Here is a 24,326-nt window from a genome sequence, read left to right as displayed (position 1 = left end):
TGTGGATTAATTTTTATGAATAGGGTATAAAATTTAAATGAAATCCATAAGAATTAATTATGTTTAATTTAATGATTCGCTCTTACAAAAAAGAATACAAATTTGAAAACAAAATCAAGGAGATTATAATTGCTTGGTATCAGTTTTAAATTAAGAAAAAAAAAAACCCAGGAAAAACTTTGTGTTGAAGTCTGTGTGGTTTCTGCCATGTGGATGGCCCTCTGTTCCTGAGCACATAGCCAAATTTCACACCTGCACAGCTAGAAAGAAGTTTTGCTGCTTTTGGTTTCTGGCCATCAGTATGAATTTTCAAACCTGCATTGGTTAGCCCTGTTGTGCCTTGCTTTTTCTCTCCTCATCTAGAAACCCTTCCAGGTATAGCACATTTGTAATATCTTGGCCTTAATAGAACTTTAAAAGGGTTTGCATACTTTAGTGGCTATTTTCTGTTAATTATACATACAGATCTTTAAATTTCTTGTGACCTATAAAGTAACCATTGCTGTAGCGATTCTTCAGCATTATATTGGAGTGGTCAAATGTATGATAAAAGAAAAGCACTCTTTAAATGTCAATAGAATATTTTGGTTTTGCCTTAATTTTCTCACATAGATTTTAAAAATCCCATTTAAACAGACTTAATAAAAGTCAAAAATGGCTTTGTTTTGAAGTGGTCTAAATGAAAATTTGTAGACACCAGGTACAGGAGTTACTTGTAAGAACTTTTATTCCTATTTTTAAATAAAATAAGTATTTGATTATTGGCTTTGCAAGTTTTTTGGGGAGAGCATTTTATGAATTTTTTGAGATTTCTTGTGATGTAGGATTTGGGTTCCCTAAATTGTGGAGAAGGCTAAAAGTGATGCCACCAGAAAGGTAAAGGTTACAAATCTGTGTTTGTGTCCTCTGCTATGACCCTCTCGCAGTGATGGAATGCTGTGTTGTGTCACCCTTTGTTTTACTTATGTGACTGGTTTTTTTTCCCTTGCTGCCTTCATTTTATACACACTAATGTCCCACCAACACAAATTACAGATACCACAACTTGCTGAAGCAAATTATGTTTGTTCATTGACGTCTCTATGACATTAGTAGACACTTCGAGTTGTATATGTTCTGCAGAGTTTTTAATGTAATACATTTGTTTGAAGTTCACTCACTAGAGAGAGCATAGACGTCCCTGTCTGCTTATGTCAGATAACAGCTCTATTCATTAAAATGGGATTTCTATCACTGTTTCTTATCTGTTAACCAAAATTTTTAACCTTAAAAATTAAAATTAGCATTTATTTTGTCTTTATAATAATCTCTTTTCTCTTTATAAGCTGATTTTTTTTTTAGAACTGAATTTTTTGTAGCTTTGACTAATCCTTTTTTGAATGTTGCTTTCCTTTCTGTGTTTTTTCTAGTTTGGACTATTTTTTCCCTTCTGCAGCACTCTGCTTTTCGCCTTTCTTATACTGTCAGTTTCTTTACTCTCTCAAGGTTAGAGCTTTACTTTTGCCTTTTTAGCATTACAGTTTCGGGTTTACAAAATACACTTTGAAGTTAAGTTTTTTATGCAGCAAAGTTGATGCAGAGAAAATACCTAAACAGCATGCTTCTATCACTTGTCTGTTACTTGGTCCTTGTGTGTGTTTTAACTTGCCTTCCGTAGGCTCTCTGATCCACTTCAAATCACCAAAGTGGAATTTTTGTGTAATACACAAAACAGGGTGAGAGAACATATTTTGAAAGAAGGGAACATACTACATTTTTCTTCATATGCCCTTCTTATAGTTCACGTGCTGTTAGGCTTCCTGGTTGCATGTCATTTTATTGCTTTAGTACGGGAGTTTAATTTTTGTGTCAGCAGTTGAGTGGCACAAACTGTGTACCAACTACAGGACACTGATCTTCCCTCGGAGTCATCTGTGGTGTCACCTTATAATTTGAGGTTAAACTTGTTTGTTTCACTCTTCTTATTTAATGATATTTTTTAATAGTGAATGGCTGTCAAATGTGAGTCATTCTTTTTGGATTAGAGTGATAGGAGAGGTGTGGAAGTCATTTCACAAAGGAGATTGAGCCAAGGGGGAAGCAGCTCATTGGGAGGCCATCCATCTTCAACAGCACCTTCTGTTGAGGAAGTTAATTACAAGAGTAACTTACATTTATAGAATGTGAAGTTTGTAGAGTGACTTCACATGTATTATTTATTTCATTTAATTCTTAAAGTGTGCAGGGCAGAAATTATTTCTCTATTTTACAGTGAAGATCATATAGCTAGTAAAATAGTACAGCCCAAAATAAATCCACCTAGATTTTCTAACTGCAGTACCATTCAGAGACCAATTTTGACACCTTTATTACTGAAAGAGAACCATATGTACAGGATGTCATATTTGAAGATAGTTTCTTATCTGGTGATAATACTATTTACTATGGGACATGCTTGAGCAGTTGATTTTACTTTAAATAGAGTAGACACCAAAAGTATTTAACAAAAGTAAATATTTGTTGAATTGAAGAAAATCAATGAACATTATAATTCTAATACTCAACAAAAATTTGTGCACTTACCCTGCCACATGATTCAAATACAAATAAATCACTGTTCATTTCCACAAGAAATATATACTTAGTTAATGGAGGAATTACTTTATAAATCTGATATCTGCTGTACTACAAGTTCTGGACAGGCTAGAATCAAGTGACAAAGACATTGGGATCCGAAGTGATGGTACATAATACAGGATAATAGCTTTTAGAGAATTTAGGGGAAAATGTCTTAATATATAACTGTGTGTGTATGTTTAAAATTGTACTAGATATGGTGTTCTTAAATAAAGTAAAATTGTTGGTAATACCATAAAAAAAGTAATACCCTATGTCCATGTAGTGCTTTTAAACATTTTAAATGCTTTGCCATATCTAATTTTGTAGTAATAATGTGTAATTATGAACATTTTGTTTTTAGAACATCATAGGATCAAGTCCTGTTGCAGATTTCTCTGCTATTAAGGAGCTAGATACCCTTAACAATGAACTAGTTGATCTACAGAGGTATGTAAAGTAAAATTATTGCAACTAACTGTATAAATATTTCTCTCTCTCCTGTTTCTTAGTAAATACTATTTTATTTGGTTAAATTCTGTGGTTCTTCAATTGGTAATTAGTATAACTATTTCATCAAACCTCAGGCAACCTTTCATGATAGGATGTACTATTTTCTTGTGTACCACTAAAACAAGAAAATTCATTTAAAAAATCCAAATAAACAATGACTTGCCTTCGACTGTAAGATACTGTTTGATTTCAGACAGTGAAAAATATGTATCTTAGAATGAATAAAATATAACATTCCTCTAACTTTAGATATTTGAATAACATGTTAGAAGAACATTGTTGTTTAAGAGCGTAGTCTGTTAAGAAAGTTAATTATAAAAATAGCTTACATTCCATTTTGTGGAAGAAATATTAAATACAGAGACCATGCCAAGAGCTTTCATAACTGTTATCCCATTTGATCCTCTCAAGAGCCTTATGACTTGAGATAGATGTTACTGCTCCTGTTTCATAGGTTAGGAGTTTAGATGCTTTAGAGAGGTTATTTTGGTGAAAGTCATACAAATCTGTCAACAGTAGAACCAGTACCTAATCTCAGGGCTACTTGATTTGGAGTAAAATCTCCTTTCTTTACATAGGTACTGTGTAGAACAGACTTGAATACAATTAGATTTGATTTTAAATACAACAGGTACTATTGATATTTCCTTGTCCCTTGCAAACTTTATGGTAATACTCATTGTTGAAAATACCCTCCTGAAATTACTTTTTTTTAAATCCTCACCAGAGGACATGCTTACTGATTTTTTTGAGGGAGAGGAAGGGAGGGGGAGACAGAAAGAGAAACATCGATGTGAAAGAGAAATATCAACTGGTTGCTTCCCATACGCACCCCAGCCCAGGAATGAACATGCAACCTAGGCATGTGCCCTGCCCGGGAATCGAACATACAACCTTTAGGTTTATGGGGCAGTGCTCCAACCAATTGATCCACACCAGCTAAGGCTAAAATTACTTTTTAAAAAGTGAGACCATTTTTCCATCTACAAGGCATTGTATTTAAATATTGCTGCATTTACAGAAACCCCCTTTTTCTTTACCCTGAATATGCTTCGATGCAAATAATGACTGATACTTTATTTTATTGATGGTATTGAGATATAAGAGGATTAAATCATTTATCTGGACTATATGACAAGAACTTGGCAATGATCTTTCCATATGCATGAGACTATATTGAGATTGCTGCAGAGAAACTTAGTTGTAATTTTTTTTTTCAGCTGTAAGAAGGAACCCAACCCAGGCTAACTTAAGTGAGAGTGAATTTGTTGTCTTGTGAAACTAAGGCCTCTTAAGGGTAGTGATGGCTTAAGGCATAGTTTTATACTGGGGCTCAAATCATGTAGTCAGTTCCGTTGCTCTCTCCATTCTTGTTTCCACTTTTACTGGGTTGACCCATTCTCAGATGGATTTGCTGATTGTGTTGTCAAGGGGGCTGTCACACACCTAGCCTCATGTACTTATAATTTCCAGTCTACTGGAGTGCCTCTCTTCTGGCAGTTCCTGCAAAAGTCCTAAGATTGAACCTGATCGGGCTGGCTTAGTGTCATGCCTACCGTGAAACAATCAGTGGCCAGGGGTGCCTACCCTGAAACAGTCAGTGAGCAGGGATGTGTACAGGTAGATTTTTCATGAACCCTGTCCTGAGAGTGGTGGGTGGTAGTTTGCCACAGACACCACATGAAGGGGAGAGGGAATCCCCACGTGAAAATTCTGCAGGAGGGAGAAATGAGTTCTGGGGAGGTGAATGCCTGCTGAAGACAGTGTGGCTTTAAATCACCAGTGATTTCAGTGATCAGCATCTTTGAACAATATGACGTGACATTCTGTAAATTTATTCTGGATACCTTTTTAAATGCCATTGCTTAGTTTTCATCATATCTACCAAATTCTTATTTTCTGTTCAAAAATTGGCCTTTGCCTGTTACTTAAAGCCTCTAATATTGGAATCCTAGAGAGTAAAACAAAACAAAAACCCGTTGGATATCATATAGTTCAACTTTCTTTCTTACTTGTGGGAAAAAATCAAACCCAAAGTCGCACATCAAGTCAGCAACTGTGCTGGCTGGCATTCAAACCAGGTTGTGTAAGTTCTACTTCTGTATTCTTTCTTTTATATAAGTCTGCCTCTCATTGAGACTTCAAAACATTTTACTTTGGTTCAGAGTCGGAGACGTAAACATTTGATTACTGAGTCTGTAATGGTGTGTAGACTTTTCATTTTCATGTGGTCCATTATTGGTCTATAAACATTTTTTGCCTTATATGTAATGCACACTAAATAGTTGTTAGATTTGAAAATACTCATCTTCTGGTCCTCACAGGCCCATGAAAATGGACACATATCTCAACGTTCTAGGACTTGCTTGACTTCAACAGTTGTTATTTAACATAGGAAATGTTATGTTTTGAGTTTTAACAGGAAGTAGAGCATCATACATGAAATGTTCTTGCCGGTACAAACATGTGCAATTATTAGTTATTTTGGTCAACTGAGGTTTCACTAACTTTTAGTAACTCTAATGTTAAGTTGTACTAGAGGTAGTCTTGTTTAGTGAACCACAGCTAACATAAAAAGACCATATCTAACATTTTGTGACTGCCTTTTTAAGAAAATGATCGACCTCCAAAACCTTGTTAGGGTTTAGGTTGTAGTCATATTTTAAAAATGTGTAATACATTTATATATGATTCAACATTTGTGAAAATACTTTCCCTAGGCTTTTATTTATGTGAGATCTGCAATGTACGCAAACTTCCATCATCTGTCAACTCCAGTAACATCATAATGAGGCTCATTGACCCATGCTAAAATCATGATTGTTAAAATTCAGTTTTATAAATGTTTGTATTAGGTCACTAATTCTTTTAACTTTTGCTACATAGGAATTTAAATACATCAGTCAGACTAAATTAGTGTGATACTTTTAACTTAAAGAAGGAAAAGTAGTGACTGTAACATAGCAAATACCTGGATCTCTCACCCGAGCTCAAGACCCACATTTTTTATTGCTTACCATTGTTTTCATCTGAACGTCCAGTAGGACGTGACTTTCTCATCTTCCCCTGACCACTGTCTTTGTCTCTTTTACTTCCCTTTCTCAATAATACCACTATTTCTGTAGTCACTCAAGCTACAAACCTGAGATTGTTTCTTTCTCTCATCATTATTTTTCTATCTTTGAAATGTTTCTTGAAATCATTTCTACCTTCTCATCATCTTGCCTAATTAACTCCTCATCCTTCAAATCTCACCTTTGACGTCATTTCCTCCAGAAGGGGAAGCCTCCTTTGACTACTTTATGTCCCAATCCTGGACCTGTCAAACCTAATGTAATCACCTGTCATACGTAGTTTTTATATTTATACTTGTCATTACATTTACCGTACTTTATTATAATTGTCTGTTTTGTTTGGAAAAATAAAACTAGACTATGTACTTTTTTAAGCATAGGGACTATTTGCTTGTTCACTGTTGTAACCCTAATGCTTATTAGTGCATGTAATGGATGAGAAAATAATTGTCTGAATTTTGTTGAAATCTGTCCTTTTTTTCTTCTCTTTCTGTCTTAGTTTTAGCATTTATCTCTTACCTGCATCACTGTTATAACCTCCTCATTAACTCTCTGCTTTGAGTTTCTTGACCATCCTACCTCCAATTGATGTATGAAGTACAACTCAGATCCCTTAGCGATTCCCCATTGTCAGTTGGATCCAGTTCATTTTCCTGATAACACCATGAAGTTTCTTGCAGCAAATACAGTATGTTTGTTGTTGTACTCTCAGGGTTCAGATAGTGCTCTAATCTATTTCAGTTTCATCCCTCTTCTCCAGCTGCATGGTGGGTGAGTTTATTACCTCTCACTTCAATATGCCACTGCTTTTTTATTCTTCTTTGCCTCTTGTTCCCCTTTGCCTGAGCTTCCTTTTGCCTTGTAAACTTTCACTCATGCTTCAAGGTTCAGCTTAAATACCATTTCCTTTGTCAAACCTTTCTGAAAGATTGATTGCTAGTTGCTCGTTTCTTTCTACTTTAGACTAGAGAGACTTTAGTCTTTTATAATGCTACCTACCACATTTTATTGTGGTCTTTTTAAAAATGTGCATAAAAAAATTTGAACTCCTTCAAGTCAAGAGCTGTGTCTTATTCATTTAGATAGGTTGACAAATTGGCACACACGTTGCCTGAAACCATAGAATCTCAGTATAGGTTTGTTGGTTGAATGAAGAAGTCAGAGTATGTTATAAATATTAGAATGTTTCTCATATTTAATTCCTACAGTGTATGGTGCACTAGAGGTCATATATTAAATGACGAAATAAAGCAAAAGAGCTTCTCAATAATGGCTTATTTTGAGGACTATAGTAGAGGATTTTATAGATGAAAGGATTTTTAATCCTCGTAGGGAATGAGGTTAGTGGGCTGATTTTTCATATTTTGACTACCTGTTTTTGTGTCAAGGAACTCCTTTGAAAATCTGATGAGGACTATTAGACTGCATCCAGAAAAAAAATGTGTTTCTATGTATACCATTTTACATTTATTTCAGGAGTTCTCAGGTCCTTAAAAACTATCCATGAAACTGGTTTCAAGAACCCTTGATCTGAAAGTTAAGCGGCTCACTTGGCAGTGATAAGGTGGGATGCATTGAGAAAGTGCTTCTTTCACTTAATGTGGTGGTGGTGAATTGTGCTGAGCAGCAGTTAATATTTGTTTGTCTTCTGCCAGCTTCTTCTTCCTTCCTGTCTCTGTCCTTTCAGCAAGAACATCAGGAAGTAAAAGCTACATCCTGTCAGGCCAGTTGTTGTCCTGGTCTTGGGCCAGTAAATGGGATAGATAATTACAATAATCGTTGTTAGCCATTGTGCTCTGTCTGCTTTATATAAATTCTTTTATTCAGTTCTTGCAATGCTGCTGAAGGGTAAGTAGTTTTATCTCAGTTTTTCAGATGAGGAATGGGCAAGTCTTCTTTTCTAAGAAGGCTTCCGTGATAATCCATCTCAGCTCAGAGAGCACTCAATTTCCTTGTGTCAGGACACTTAACAATACTGGGTTATATTTCTTTCCACAATAGACTCTGAGCTGTGTGATAACATAGAATGTTTCTTTCTTGTAATAAAGCAAATATAGTGTAGTATCTCAGAGTATGGGCTTTCTAAACCAGGTTGCCTGGTTTGACTCCTGACGTGACTTAGACAACCTACTTAATTCATTTTTTGTGCTTGAGTTTCTTCATTGTAAAGTGGAAGTATGAATAATGCCATATAAAATGCTGGGTACATTTCTTGGAACATGGTAAATTCTCAATACATGATAGTAATCATCATCATCATCATCATCATCATGTGTAATACCAGCTCAATACTTAGAGCACAGCATTGACTATAGGTGGTCAGCAAATGTTAGCTGTAGTATCTGAATGAACAGTCTTTCCCTAGTTGAAGAGAAACAGGAACTTGTATCCAGGATCTATATTCCTAAATATATAGATCTCTACTTCAATCATATTTGAGAGTTGATTTTAAAATATATATATTTTATATTTTAATATTTAAGGCAGTGTTAGCTTGTATTATTTATATATTTATGTATATATTATATATTTATAATTTACATATTGATACAATATAATTTCTATATTATATATACTGCATATTTGTACATAATATATAAATTACATTTAAATATTAAAATATATTTTATGTATAATATAAAATAGTATATAATATATAATGTATATTAATACATAGTATGTAATATATTAATATAAATAGTATTTATATTAATATATACTATGAATTAATATATACTATTAATATACTATAGTATAATATATAATATATAATATATGTATTTACATATAATATATATTATACTATATATAAATATATAGTATATTCTATAATTTATAAATTATATTTAAATATTACAATATAATATTTTAATATTTAAGGCAGTGTTAGCAGATGGGTTGAAATTTTTTAAATTATGTTTTTGGCTTAATTAAGTTCGGATACCTTTAGAAAGTACTAGCTCTGGGGAGAGCATTACTTATGTTATTGAATCTGGAGTTCTTTTGTTTATATAATGCAGCCTAATCTGTTTCTGGCCCTGTAGAGATCTGTGGTACCGATAGAGAAGGTCTTAATACTGACTATCTCTAGAAAGGTGTTACTGACTGAGTTACTGAAGCACAAGGTTATAGTGCACATATGGTAATAAGGAAGCAATTTAATTCAGTTTCACTTAAAGTGAATGGCTCAACATTTAAAACCTTTGAGGTCTTTATATCTTCATATGGCTTTGAGTTCCTATCTAGTAGCATCCTTTTATTTCAACCTGAAAGACTTCAGTTAGCATTTCTTGTAGCACAGGTTTAATGGTAATGAAGTCATTCACTGTTATCTGGGAATATCTTAATTTCTTCATTTAAGGTTTTTTTTTTTCAGTTGCAGTTTATATTCACTATTATTTTGTGTTAGTTTCAGGTGTTCAGCATAGTGGTTAGATAATCATATACTTTACAAAGTGTTCCCCTAGATATTTCTAGTATCCACCTGGCACCATACATAGTTATTACAATATTATTGATTATATTCCCTATGCTGTACTTTACATCCCCACAGCTATTTTGTAACTACCAATTTGTACTTTTAATCTAACCTTCAACTTTTTCATTCGTGCTCCTCTGGGAACCTTCAGTCTGTTCTCTGTGACTCTTGAGTCTGTTTCAATTTTGTTTGTTTATTCTGTTTTTTAGATTCCTAGTATAAGTGAAATCACATGGTATTTGTCTTTCTTTGACTGACTTATTTCACTTTGCAAATACCCTCTAGGTATATCCATGCTGTCACAAATGGTAAGATCTCATTCTTTTTTTATGGTTGAGTAATATTATATGTGTGTATATATATACTACAACTTTTTTATCCACCTGTCTACTGATGGGTACCTGGGTTGCTTCCATATCTTGGCTATTGTAAATAATGCTGCAGTGAACATAGGGGTGCATATATTCTTTCAAATTACTGTTTTGGGTTTCTTTGGATATATACCCAGAAGTGGAGTTGCTGGGTCACAAGGCAGTTCCATTTTTAATTTTTCGAGGACCATCCATACTGTTTTTCATAGTGGCCGCACCTGTCTGCATTCTCACCAACAGTGCGTGAGTGTTCCCTTTTCTCTACATCCTCGCCAACATTTGCTGTTTGTGGATTTATTGGTGATAGCCATTCTGGCAGGTGTAAGGTGATAATCTCTTTGTGGTTTTAATTTGCATTTCTCTGATAATAGTGACATTGAGTATCTTTTCATATGTCTGTTGGCCTTCCTCTGTGTCCCATTTGGAGAAGTGTCTGTTTAGGTCCATTGCCCACTTTTTAATTGGATTGTTTGTTTTTTTGGTGACTCCTCTGCAGGGAGGAGCTAGGCAGGGCTTGTGACAGGTAGTTGGGAGGGTAGAGTTATTGTATTTCTCTAGGCTGATGCTCCATCCAGGGAAGATGGCTTCTGTTCGCTGTGTGGGAGAGGGATTCAGCACAGTTACCCTGGTGGCTGTCCCATCAACTCTCAACTCCCAGTCTGTCTTTGCATAACTTCAGTCAGCTCTGATCTACCCTCCCTTCATTGGAGAGCAGGGTGCGCTGGCCCTTTAAGAGGGCAGTGAGTGTCTAGCAGACTCCTGTCTCTCCCTAGTGGACAGAATCCCCAGTGGCTTTCACAGCCAGATGTCATATCCTGTGATGGAGCCAGCATTTGAATTCTTGACTATTACTCTAAGTCTTATGCTTTGAAAACCATTAAAAAAAAAAGAGAAAGAGAGAAGGAAAAGAAAACCATATGATCAGTTTCTAATAATAGAGAGGTGGATTATTTTTAATAGTTACAAGGTTTGGGGGGTAGAGAGTTCAGTGATTAAATAGTTTACAGCTGTGTATTAGATCATTTTCTAAGTGTTTTTGTAAATCATAATTCCTTTTAACAAATTTTAAAATTACTCCATCAATGTTTTTAAAAATTATTAGTAATGTTAGTGTAAGTAAAAAGCAACCAAAGCATAGGCTGGAAGCCTACTTTTTTTCCTAATTACATGCCATCTTGTACTTTTTGCCTTGCAAATCTTAAGATGGTAGAGATACTAGCATCTGCATAATGAAAAATAGGAAAATGAAAGTTTATGTGACCTGATTAGAGTCAACAGAACTATTTCACAGCAGAGCCAGGTTGTTTCCAGTTCTCCAGTTTTAGTCCCATTTTTCTTGCTTTCCATAAAACCCACATGCCTTACTGAAGACTATGTAAGGAGAATAGTGTGCTTTTTTTGTGTGTGTGTTTACTTGTTAGAGAGATTTATTGGCAGTTAAGCTACTTAATACTAAGAGCATCTTCAGAGTTATATAAGTCTTAGGATGGAAAAATATACTTTCATATGCTTCACAACTTTCTAGTTTTCTATTGGTTTTTAGTTTTTATTGTTTTCTGGTTGGAAAATAATAGATGCTTCTATTTAGGAAAAAAGACATAAAACTGAGAATCTGAAAGGACTTTGAAAGTGATTTAATCCTGTTTTTCTGAATATATTGTTATATAAAAATTAAGGCAGGTAGCTCACTCCCTCCTCCCCATAAACAGAGCCTGGGTAAATGGAAGTGAATTGCATGAACTCAAGGTCCTCAGCCTGATTGTCCCTGTGAATAGCTTTTGACTACTTCATATGAGGTTTATGTAGTTATTCAACTTGAGACGTCGAAAGCCTAGCTTGGGCTTTGCTTTCCTTGCTGATTCAGACTTTAGTTTCCACCAAATCAGAACAGTCAGCCTTTGGAACACCAGGGAGCTCTATGCCTAGCCTCTCTTTATGGCTTTGGTATTCTTGGATCCCTCAGGTTGTACCAGCATCTTAGAGTGAATAGTCTAAGATAGAGGGTGTGTAGGATCATTTCATTTCCATTTTCTGGAATTTACCAAGGTGAAGGCAATAGCTTTTCCTGTCGTGACATCGAAGATGATTACTACTCTGGGAAAAATGCTCACATACCTATATTTGAAATATATTTTATGTCTGTCTTATCCACATATATTGGTGGATTTCTTAGGAAACTGCATATAAATATTATTTTGTATTCTGGTACAGAATCTTGAAAATAATTAAATTTTTTAATTACTAATATTAAACAGAATGCTTTGCACTAGTTATACATCCATTACCTTTAGAAAAATATGTGCTAATTTGAGCCCTGGCTAGTGTGGCTCAGTGGATTGAGCACCAGCCTCTGAACTGAAAGGTCACTTGTTTGATTTCCGATCAGGGCACCTGCCTGGGTTGTGGGCCATGTCCCTAGTTGGGAGCATTTGAGAGGCCACCAATTGATGTATCTCTCACACATTGAAGTTTCTCTTCCTTTCTTTCTCCCTGTCTTCCTCTCTCTCTAAAAATAAATAAGATCTTTTAAAAGAAAATAAAAATACATGTTAATTTGAAAGAGAGGAAAATGTAAGAAATATGGCCAAGCACCTTTAGTGCACCTAAATGTGTTTAGATATTTTTACTTGTCCAAAATGAGAAGGATAGCTAACAGAAGTGTCCAGCCTGCAGCCTGCGGGTTGCATGTAGCCCAGGATGGCTGTGAATGTGGCCCAAAGCAAAATCATAAATTTACTTAAAACATGAGGTTTTTTATTATGTGTCAAAGTGTATTTAATATGTGGCCCAAGACAACTCTCCTTCCAGTGTGAAACAGAGACACCAAAAGGTTGGATACCCCTGCTAGAGGCTAAGATTCTATGGAATGCTACAGAATACCATTTTGGCATCTCTGTAATTATAATCTAAGCCAATGAGAAAATTATTTGATTGTCAGTCTAATTTATAGGACATGATTTCAGTTACATTTTTTATAGAAAGTAATAAAACTGGTGATTTTATTTTTTTCAAGTTTTCTGTTTAGGAGTATATGTTATACTACTTGGTTTTGATAGTAAAAGGAATTATGAAATCAGAATTTTACTAGGTAAAAGTAAGTCAAAAGTTAAATTTAATTTCAGTACTAAGAGAAATTAATGCCTCAAGATTCCTATATTTTATTTAGTTGGGAATCATTTTCAAGATATGTTTGTAGACATTACCATTGTTCCTTACCCCTCTCTTGCCCAAAATGGTAAAGAGAAATTGTACTTTCTAAGCATCCTTCATTTTATCCAAACATAGACTGTGTTTGCTTGTTAGAGCTGAGAGCTCTTGGTAATGTTTTCCTTTTTCACCAAGTGAGCCTTTTTCTTTTGCTCTCCCATTCACGTGTCAGCTTACTGCCTTCTTGCAGTCCTGTTTTTCTGCACATACACTTGATCTCAGCAGATACAGCCAGTGAAGCTGTTAGCGGCGGAAAAGGAGGGATTGAATACAAACACATACATTAGTGTGTGTAATGCTGATCTAGGATACCATGTAATGTTTTCTATTTTTGTTATGATCTACTTTCAGAAATGAGGAACAGAATTGATATTGACCTTGTGTGGATTGCCTCTGGGGATCTAGGGTACAGGGAAGAGGCTAGTTTTTCATTTTATTTATCTCTGACATGCTGTAGCCAGACTGAGAAAACACTTCTGCTCATATATGTGGGAAAGAAAAAATTTCCAAGATTGAGCTGGCAGAATTTGTAGGGTATATTTAGATTTTTTTTCTTCCTATGTTTTTCTATTTTTCAACTTTACATAATTTTATAAGGATTGGTAATGGGGTATGACCTTTGCATAATAAGTAGATTAAGGTATGGGAGGAATGGGCTGCCGCAATGACTCATGAGGTAAGAGACTGTTGAAAATCTCTGCAATATCATGACCCATATTATGACCCATCTGAGAAACAGTTAGTGAGCTCTTTGGCCATCTCAGGTGTTTAAAAGTAACAGTATACATATAGCTTTATTCTTGTGCTTTTTTCCTCCCATACAAATATTAAAAACATTGTACCTACATATCCAGAACAGTTGAGTTTTGTCTGCATTTAAAATCCCACTCAAAAAGGTGAGAAGTACAAGTGTAGAATGCAGTTGCCTCTTAAGTATCTCCTTTGCTGCTGTTTTCTCACTTTCCTGTATGCTTCCGTTTAATGTAACCTGAGCTTGTTTGGGTTATGTCTGAGATGAAAGTGAAATATTGTCATGAAGCTGTAAGGGTCAACTCTGCAGTGCTAGTCTGGAGGACTTCTTGAATGCCTTCCTCTCTTCTTCATGTTGCCTTTTTTAACCTTGCCCCCGCCCCAAAAATGTATTACTGCAGAATTTATGGCTTTTTCTCTCATTTTGTAGAAAAGAAAGTGAATGGAGCAGAGAGAGAGAGAGACAGTGTGTGTGTGTGTGATTTCAGTGCAAACAGCAGTTAAGTTTATTACATCGAAAGAAATAGCTTTATTTTGTAATTCTGAATCTAAGATTGTTAGGATTCATTTATTAGGAATCCAGCTTTGAGGGATAATGTATGAATTTAAATACATTATCCTTCAAAGTAAAAGAGGATCCTAGCATGTTTCACCTGAAGAGTAAAAAGATAAATGCTAATGCTGCATTGTTTTTTATATTTGATCAATTGAGATTGATCAGTGATCTAAAACAGATTTTTTCAGCAGATGTATTTGCTAGAACGACTGGCCTGTGTATTGGCAATCCTTCCCATTTTCTCTATATTTCATTCTAAAATTGGTACACACCAATGATTTAAGGGGACATTAACACTTCAGTAAATGTCCTTTTTCTTAATATTTGACTGTTTCTATTAGCCATTTTCATTTGATTTCACAGTGGTACTTAAGGGTTAAGGTTACAGAGCTGATGCAACCCCTCCTTTTTTTCACCAGCAGTTTTCATTGGACAGCATTTCCATAGCAACAGTGAGATCAGTGAAACCTGAGTGTTTCATTGATTATTTTTCTCCTCTTCCTTTTTTAATCTATTCTCTTTTCATTTTAGTGAGAGAGATTTGATATTTTTTTTAACAATCAGGGTTTTATATTGATTTCTGTTCCATAAATAATTAAAAGAGGGTAGAAAAATCTGCCCCTCATTTAAAAATTGAATGTTTCACTATGTATTTAAAAAGCGATTCAGGATTAGGAGGATGGATAACCATACCGGCTGTAGCTGATGTTCTCAAATATTCTTGCATTGTTTGCTGGTCTTCTAGGGAAAAGAATAATGTGGAACAGGACCTTAAGGAGAAAGAAGATATTCTTAAACAGAGAACAAGCGAGGTTCAGGTATGTGAGCTGTGAAATTCAGTATTCCATTTCTGACTTAGGAGAATTTATTTTAAAGATATAGGGTCATTTACTATGTTGATTGTGGTGTTGGTGAATAGACCAAGGAATACCTATTACATATGTGATATAAATAGTTATCGTTCGTAAAATGACTGTTTTTCTCTGAATTCTGGCCTGTAGAGACCACACTGCAATGAGAAAGCAGTATTTTTAATCATTAATTTCTAGTTTGGAAGTATTTTAAAGATAATATTTACCTGCATATTATATCATTAAAGGTAAGTTTTAATGGCTTGCAATGTAAATATTATTGCACCAATAAAATGTAATGAGTGAACTTGTCATCATCATCATCATCATCATCATCATGTTCATGAAAATGCAGATTGTTTTTTCATAGCTGTGAGATTTTGTTAGCAAGGAGACCTAGTATTTTAAAGGACTATTTCTCATGTTATTGGTAGAGGGGAAATGATGTGGTATAATTTAAAATAGTATTTTATAAGTTGCTTAGTAGTCAGGATATCTTAAACTTTGGCATAAAGAGATTTAATTCATTTTCACTAGGTGCTGTGTTAAGTAGCTTCATTTTACATATAAAATAGAAAAGGTAATAAAACCTCAATTTCTGATTGGGAAATGACACAAAAAGGGGTTTTTCAGACATTAAAAATACAGAAAACCAGGCAGCGTTGCAGTTAGAAGCGTAAGCATTGCATGTGGCCATGTTCCTGGGGCACGTTTCCTGAACACTGCACCAGTGCCTACAGGAGGCTGGGCGTGAAAGCACTGGGCGCAGCTGCCAGCAAGAGCTCATGCATGGGCATTTCTTAACATGTTACTTGTATGTTTGATTTCCCTGCTTCTCTCAATTTTCAGTGGGTGAAGGCTTTAAATTGTTAGATCCATTGTTTTGGTTTGATGTGGGACATTCACCAGAGATTGCCTGCCAGGTAGACTGTGCTAAGGTAGGGAGGATGGTTCACTGAGGGAATTCGGAGGGAGCCAGAGACTCCTTGTTGGAAGTTGGTGCTCAGATAGGAAGGCTGCGTTTATTACATGCACTGGAATTTTCTAAAGGTGATGCAGAAGTCAAGAGATCATCACTAATGTTTTTTTTCTCTTTGTGGTAGTGAGATGGGGGGTTACCTCAATTACATTATTTTTGTGCAGTTTTTGAGCTTCTTAAAAAATGCTGAAAATAGTTTAAGAATGGAAGATAAAATAATCTATAAAAGTTTTATCAGTCTGAAGAAATAGATACAGTTACTGATATAATCTTGGACAGCTTCTAAATTTAACCAGATAATGTTTCAAAGAACAAAGCTTTTTTTTTTTTTTATGATAGATAGTATTTTATTTATGTACATCTGTCTATTGGTTTTCCCTACTGCATCTTTTGAGGATGTGAATTTAAATAGCCAGTTTGGACAAATACTAAAATTTACTTTGTTCCTTTTAGGCTAAAAGGGCTATCCTTGAATATTTGATTTCTTATAATTACAGTTTTGTTAGTCAAAATTCCTTTGTGATTTGCTTATCTCTCTCTCTTTTTTTAAAAAGATTTTATTTACTTATTTTTAGAGTGAGGGGAAAGGAGGGAGAAAGGGAGAGAAACATGATGTGCAAGAGAAACAGCGATCAGTTGCCCCTCTCACGCCCCAACTGAGGGCCTGGCCTGCAACCTGGGCATGAGCTCTGACTGGGAGTTGAACCAGCAACCTTTTGGTCTGCAGGCTGGCACTCAATCCACTGAGCCACATCAGCCAGGGCTATCTTTCTTTACTTAGTGGTGATGGTAAGGTATATGTTAAACCTAAGCTTTGCTGAATTCAAATGTGTGACGGGCATAGGGAATCTAAATTGTTGCATTTTTTGCTTTGCGTGTTGTAAATAAAAGGCATCTTGGAGTATGGTTGGCACAGACTAAGTTATAATGGTCAAACATCAGTTCATTGAAAAGAACGTTGGATTAAAACTTTGCATTAGTGCATTCATTACTCATTCCATTCTGATATAGGTGTTTCTGTATTATCCATGGTAATGAGACACTAGACTATGATGACATGGATAATTGACATCTACAAATCATTAAAAGTTTTAATTTTAATGATCATTTTCAATTTTCTGAAGCACAAGACAGCTTCTCAGAAGTGGTGATATGTAGACTTCCATACCTATTGAATTAATTCTGATTTACCCATTGGTAATAAGGCACAGACTAGTAATAACATGGATAATTAAAATCTGTAAGTAATTGCAACTCCTAGAGCTTATTTTCTAATTTCTCTGGCAAAAGGCAGTTTGTTGCAGCTTTTAATAAATAGCAAAATGGAGGAATGTGCACTTCACTGCTTCTTTCTGACTCCACTTTCCTAATGTAGATGCTAATGAGAAACGCCAACATGAAGGCATCAGGGGAGAAGTAAGGGAATTTTGACCTAACAGCAAGTGTCTGCCTAATCCAAAGTTGGCTTTTCTGAGTGTTCTTGCTTTTCTCCATATTTATAAAGTCACAGAAAGTTATTGTATGAGCTTATATCTCAAGCCAGTAACCAAACTTTCAAAGCCTTTTCATGTGTGACCGAAGTGCCAAAAGACTAGTTATTTTTTTGTTTTTGCATTTATATAGTCTTCCTAATTCAGTAAAATTAGAAAATGTGCTACATATTTAAATTCTAAATGTTTGTTTCCTGTCTGTAGTCCCATGAACTACATATTGAAAACTTTCAGTTCAAGATTTTTTTCTTGAAAACCAAAGCAACAAGTTCAAATTTAATTTCATGAGATGACCACTCTTAACGCACATGAGATACACCAGGAATGTGGAGAAATTAGGCCCAAAGTGATCCAAGGGGAAAAAGCTCTATGAGGTCATTCTATTGCAGATGTTTATTGTTGTTGTGAAATGTTTATTGCGAAATGTTAAGAGAAGATAGACCTACATATTTTCTTACCTTAAACTGCCTATGTACAATTTTATTAAGATTTTTCTTCTGATTATTTAACATATTTTGAAATTCACCTTCATATGTCTGCTTTCTTCAGTTTTGCATGGAAGTTTATAGGAACAACTTGGTATCAGACAAACTTCAATTTAGTTCCTGGTTCTGGGTCTTCTAGGTTATTGATCCTAAGTAAGTAAGTTAACAACTCTACACATTAGTTTTATCTTCTGCAACATGGGATAATAAAAATACCAAGCACTTAGAGTTGCTGTAAGACTAAAATGAAATAATGCAGGTAAAGTGTCTCACAGAGGGATTGGCGTCGAGTAAAAGTTCAGTAAATGCACTGATTAGTAGTAACATTCTGCCCCCTCCTTTCATCTCCTTATCACCCTCCCTTCATTTTCAAGCTCCACACCGGGCTATCTGTACATAGGACTCACCAATTGGAAAATACTTGTATTTATTTACTTACTTTTGCTATTGCTGTCACTTTAGCTACCAGCCTATGTTTCTTTTTCTTGTTGCTTTGCATGGCCATTTTTTCTCTTCCTATCCTTTGATTAACCTTATTTAATCTACTGTACTTTACTTACCACTGTGCTTTAATTTTTCTGCTCAGGACCAGCAATAGTCTTATGGCTGTATCCATTGGTTACTGCTTTCTTGGATTGCATTCTCCTAGATATTCTTCTACCTCTCTGACCCTTTGCTTCTGTTCCTTTGCCAGGGACTGACTGACGCATTCTCTCCTCGCCCACTTCCTTCTTTTACATACCCCTGTCATCCTTATGCTGATGACTCCCAAGTATTTATCCAGCCCTCTGTTCTCCTGAAGACCAGTGTCATCTCTCCACTTAGGCATTTCCGTGTTTGTGATTTCAAAGTCAGTATGTCTAAAATGAGTCTCATTGTGTTGGGAAAAAAGGGCTTCAATTTTGAACTTTCCTATTTTTGCCAGTGTTTTTCATTCTCACTGGTTGCCACCCTTACCACTTAACATCTAAAAACTGTAAAGTCACAGGATAAGTACTTACCTCATCCTCTTGCCTTTCTTCCTAATGTTAGTATCATGACTGTCACATGTGGAAATATGTACTGGTGCCCACTGCCCCTGTTAATGATGGGAGGATGCGTAACTCACGGTTATATTGGGAGTAGAAAAAAGATGAGATATAAACCCTTTTCTTTTACTACTTACTATTTTATTTTCTGCCTCTGAACCGTGTGCCAAACATTCTCTTCCTTACTCCGCACTCTAACACCTTTTGTTGTTGCAACCTAAAATTCCCTACCTCCCTGCTTATGTGAATTCCACTCATGCCTTAAAGGCCAGCTCAAATCCCACCACATCTCTTAAACTCCCTCTTCCTGTCCCTTCAGTCTGCACCAGTTTTTCCTGTGTTGGATATCCACTTACATGGCATGTCCAGTACTTACCAAACTGTGCTAGCAGAGTGCGTATGTATGTGTATAGATTTGAGTATCTTCCAGCCTATATTACGAGCTCCTTAAGCGTGGAAATTGTACCTTGGATCATACTTTTTACTATATTTGATTAAGATATTGTTAAATGGAGGTAAATTTAAGGAAGCAGTTGACAACAGAAATGAATAAACTTCAATTTTGTGCATGAAATTAAAAATAGGACAGGACATGCCCAGAAACCCCAGACAGAAAGGATTGGGAGCACAGTATAAGTCGTAACAGGTCAGACTTTTTCATATTGTTTGTACTATACTCATGCAAAAGATGCTCCCAGTTATTTATACTCTATCAGTAAAGGTTCAGTAATTCATAGTAATTGTCCATGTGTTTTTAAAATTTTAATTCAATTAGGTTTTTTTTTTTTCCTTAGATGAAGAGGGATGGCTTATTTTGGGTAGAAATAAAATTAGATATATGAGCTCAACATTCTTTTCCTGGAGATAATGCTCTTAGAACATGCTGGGAAGCATATGATTGGGAAATAAAGGCAGGCTGTTGGTGAGGTTTTCTAACACCCACCCTACTTTAATAAATTCCCTTTTTATTCCTTGACGTAAACATCTTGCTGTACATTTGATACTTTTTTAATATTAAGAATACTTGTATACCTTCTGTTTTGAGAATTGGGCCAAAAAAATGAATGTATCTAATTATTTCTAGTTTTGGTTTAGTATGTAGAGTTTTTATAAATCAATTAAATATAAGTGTTTTAGTCATAAATTAGTGTCCTTTATATGTATTTTTTACTGTATTTTTTATGAAACAAATGCAAACATATTTGTGTTTCTAATATTTCATAGGGTTAGTATTTAAGTTACTTTTTCAGTTATACAATTGACTTGGATTTTTAAAGTGAATTATTTTACTCTTTAATAGCTAAGAGTTTTTATGTATTTGTTTAAATTTTATTTTCACTATCCCTACCCACGGGGTGTAGAGGGTTGGGGATGAGTTTATCATTTTCAGTTTACTTGGGTGATTTCTAGAAAACAGGATATTTTCCTTGAAATTTCTATTTTTTTTCTTTTTTTAATTGTATTTTTCCATTACCATTTAGCCCCCTTATACTTTACCCCATGTAATCACCATGCTGTTGTCTGAGTCCTTTTACTTTTTTGCTTGATCTCTCCATCTTGTCACCCCCACCCATAACTGTCATCTTCTCTCCATGACTCTCTCTTTTTTCCTTGTTAGTTCAGTCTGTTCATTAGATTCTACATATGGGTGAAATCCTATGGTATTTGTCTCTCTCTGTCTGGCTTATTTCACTTAGCAGCACATAATGTTCTCCAGGTCCATTCATATTGTTGCAAAGGGTAAAATTTTCCTTTTTTTGGCCAAGTAGTATTGTGTAAATGTCCCATAATTGTTTTATCCACTCATCTACTGATGGATGCCTGGACTGCTTCCATATCTTGGTGATTGTAAATAACTCTGTGGAGAACACAGGGGTGCTTATTTTCTTTAAAATTAGTGTTTTGAGTTTCTTCAGATATATTCTCTGAAGTGGGATCGCTGGGTCAAAAGGCAGAACCATTTTTAATTTTTTGAGTTATCGCCATACCTCTTTCCGTAGTGGTTTCACCAGTCTGTATTCCCATGAACAGTGCAAAAGTTCCCCTTTCTCCACATCCTCACCAGCACTTGTTTGTTGATACTGATGATAGCCGTTCTGACTGGCATGAGGTGACATCTCATTGTGGTTTTAATTTGCATTTCTCTGATGATTAGTGACATTGAATGTCTTTTCATATGTCTATTGGCCATCTGTATGCCCTCTTTGGAGAAATGTCTATTCAGGTTCTTTGCTGATTTTTCAAATGGATTTTTTTTTTTTGGTGTTGAGTTTTGTTAAGTTCCTTATAAATTTTGAGTAGTAATCCCTTATCAAATGTATCATTGGCAAATATATGCTCCCATTCATTGGATTGTCTTTATTTTATTGACGGTTTCCTTTGCTGTGCAAAAACTTTTTAATTTGATGTAGTACCATTTGTTTCAAAAAACTGTTTTTAAGTTAAGGTATGTAAGTACAATGTTTGTCAAGATATAATGCAATTGCACACTTAATAGACTATAATATAGTGGTAAGATAACTTTTATATGCACTGGAAAGCCAAAAAAATCATGTGACTCTCTCTATTGCCATATTTGATTTATTGCAGTGATCTCCACCAGATCCATGGTATCTCCAAGATATGCCTGTATTTGAAAAATAGTGGTACATATGTGTGAGACATTTAGTCTGTAGGCATTATATAACATAGTGGTTGAGAGCTCAGACTCTGCAGTTTGACTTGAGAGTCAGAACCGAATTTGAATCCATCACTTCCTAACTGTAACTTTGGATCACTTCACCATCTGTGCCTCAGTTTTTTCATCTGTAAAAATGTGACTAATAATTGAACCTACCTTATAGATCTGTCATATATTGGTTGGCCAAAAGTCTTTATTTTCTTCTGTGAAATAAATGACACATTTTTCATTTTTACTAATAATTTTATTGATTTGGACATTTTGAGTGTGTTGGCTATCTCCCACGTGGTATAATGTTGATTGTTCTCAATATCACAGTTTGGTCACTATCAACTTCAGCTGGTCTATCTGACCAAAGAGCATCATCCAGCGAGAAGTCTCCAGCATGAAACTTTGCAAACCACTTCTGACGTGTTCAGTCAGTCACAGCATCTTCTCCATATACTGCTCAAATCATTTTTTGCATCTCAGTTGTGTTTTACCTTTCTTGAAATGATAAAGCCTAGTATGCCGAAATGTTGCATATTTTTTGCCATCTTCAGTATTAAAATGGCTACACAAAAAATTCACCAATTTTGATATTTTTAATTCACACTAATATGACAGCTGTCATAATACAGTCTAGCAAAATTGTTTCAAATGAGGTTAAAGACAACAAAGTGCTACTAGAGCCATCTTATGGGAAAAACCAAATGAAATTTTTTGCCAACCCAATAGATTATAAATTAATATATGTAAAAAGTCTGGAAGAATACCTGTCGCATTGTAAGCACTATTGAAAGTGTTCACTATTATGATGATTCTGTGCTATCTTGTGTAAGTAACATTCAATAATTCAGAAACCTTCTTCTGATAAGTGTTTCCTCTGTTCTTAGATCCTTATTCTGAAGAATAATTATTGGGACCTTTGAATAGGATGTTATTAAAAAGATATTATTTTTAAAATTTGCATTTACAACTTTCCTTCACCATCTTTGCGATCTCCCCCCCTCCTGCTAACACATGCCTTAGAGTTATCCATTTCCTCTTCTTTCTCACCAATGGTTCCTGGAGAGAACTGAGTCCTACTTCCCTATGGAATCACTTATATATAATTAATTAACCTCTTTCCTGTGCATTTATACTGGTATGGTAATGTACCATTCTGTGGCTCACATGAGGAACCCCAGCTGTCAGAGGATATATATATCACTCTGTCTTGGCTACTGTGTCTCAAGGTGGTAGTGATGATGGCAATGGCTGCTTTCATTCATTTTCCTCGTATTTTTGTTGTTTTAATTACATTTTACTGATTATGCTATTACGGTTGTCCCAATTTTTCTCCTTTTGCCACCCTCCCCAGCACCACCCACTCCCTCAGGCAGTCCTCACCCACACTATTGTTCATATCTTTGGGCCATACATGTAAGTTCTTTGGCTATTCCATTTCCTATATACTTTACATCCCCATGTCTATTCTGTAACTACCTATTTGTACTTCTTAATTCCCTCACCTCTTCACCCATTCTCCCCACAACGCCCCTCCCATCTGGCAACCATCAAAACACTCTCCGTATCCATGATTATCTCTCTGTTCTTCTTTGCATAGTTTGTTTTTTAGATTCAACTGTTGGCAGATATGTATTTATTGACATTTTATTGTTCATAGTTTTGACCTTCTTTTTCTTAAATAAGTCCCTTTAACATTTCATATAATAGTGGTTTGATGATGATGAACTCCTTTAGTTTTTTCTGGTCTGGGAAGCCCTTTATCTGCCCTTTGATTCTAAATTATATCTTTGCTGGGTAGAGCAATCTTGGCTGTAGGTCCCTGCTCTTCATGACTTTGAATATTTCTTGCCAGTCCCTTCTAGCCTGCAAAGTTTCTTTTGAGAAATCAGCTGACAGTCTTATGGGAACTCCCCGGTAGGTAACTAGTTGCTTTTCTCTTGTTACCTTTAAGATTCTTTCTTTATCTTTAATCTTTGGCATTTTAATAATGATGTGTCTTGGAGTGGGCCTCTTTGCATCCATCTTGTTTAGGACTCTCTGTATTTCCTGAACTTGCTTGTCTATGTCCTTCACCAAATTAGGGAAGCTTTCTTTCCTTAGTTTTTCAAATAGAGGTCCAATTTCTTGCTTTCTCTTCTCTTTCTGGCACCGCTATGATGCAAATGTTGAAACACTTGAGGTCATCCCAGAAGCTGTTTCCATTATCCTTATTTTTTTGGATTCTCTTTTCTTCTTCTTGTTTTGATTGGTTGTTTTTTGTTTCCTTATGTTCCAAATC

General features: G+C 35.2%; 1 protein-coding gene across 5 annotated transcripts in view; it reads left to right on the top strand.

Annotated features, from left to right (window-relative positions):
- The window catches only part of EPS15 (epidermal growth factor receptor pathway substrate 15), a 113,840-nt gene that overhangs the window by 50,371 nt on the left and 39,143 nt on the right, over positions 1-24,326 (top strand). For all 5 annotated transcript variants that reach the window (XM_054572893.1, XM_054572890.1, XM_054572885.1 and 2 more), the window contains exons 12-13: positions 2,960-3,045; positions 15,290-15,362. In XM_054572893.1, coding sequence (XP_054428868.1) covers positions 2,960-3,045; positions 15,290-15,362 — 159 coding nt within the window. The remainder of the gene's footprint in view (positions 1-2,959; positions 3,046-15,289; positions 15,363-24,326) is intronic.

The sequence above is a fragment of the Pteronotus mesoamericanus genome, unplaced genomic scaffold (genome assembly GCF_021234165.1).
Source record: "Pteronotus mesoamericanus isolate MK-2021 breed Mesoamerican mustached bat unplaced genomic scaffold, CSHL_Meso_final contig_105, whole genome shotgun sequence".
In the NCBI taxonomy this organism is placed as follows: domain Eukaryota; kingdom Metazoa; phylum Chordata; class Mammalia; order Chiroptera; family Mormoopidae; genus Pteronotus; species Pteronotus mesoamericanus.
This window is presented reverse-complemented; position numbering and strand designations above follow the sequence as displayed.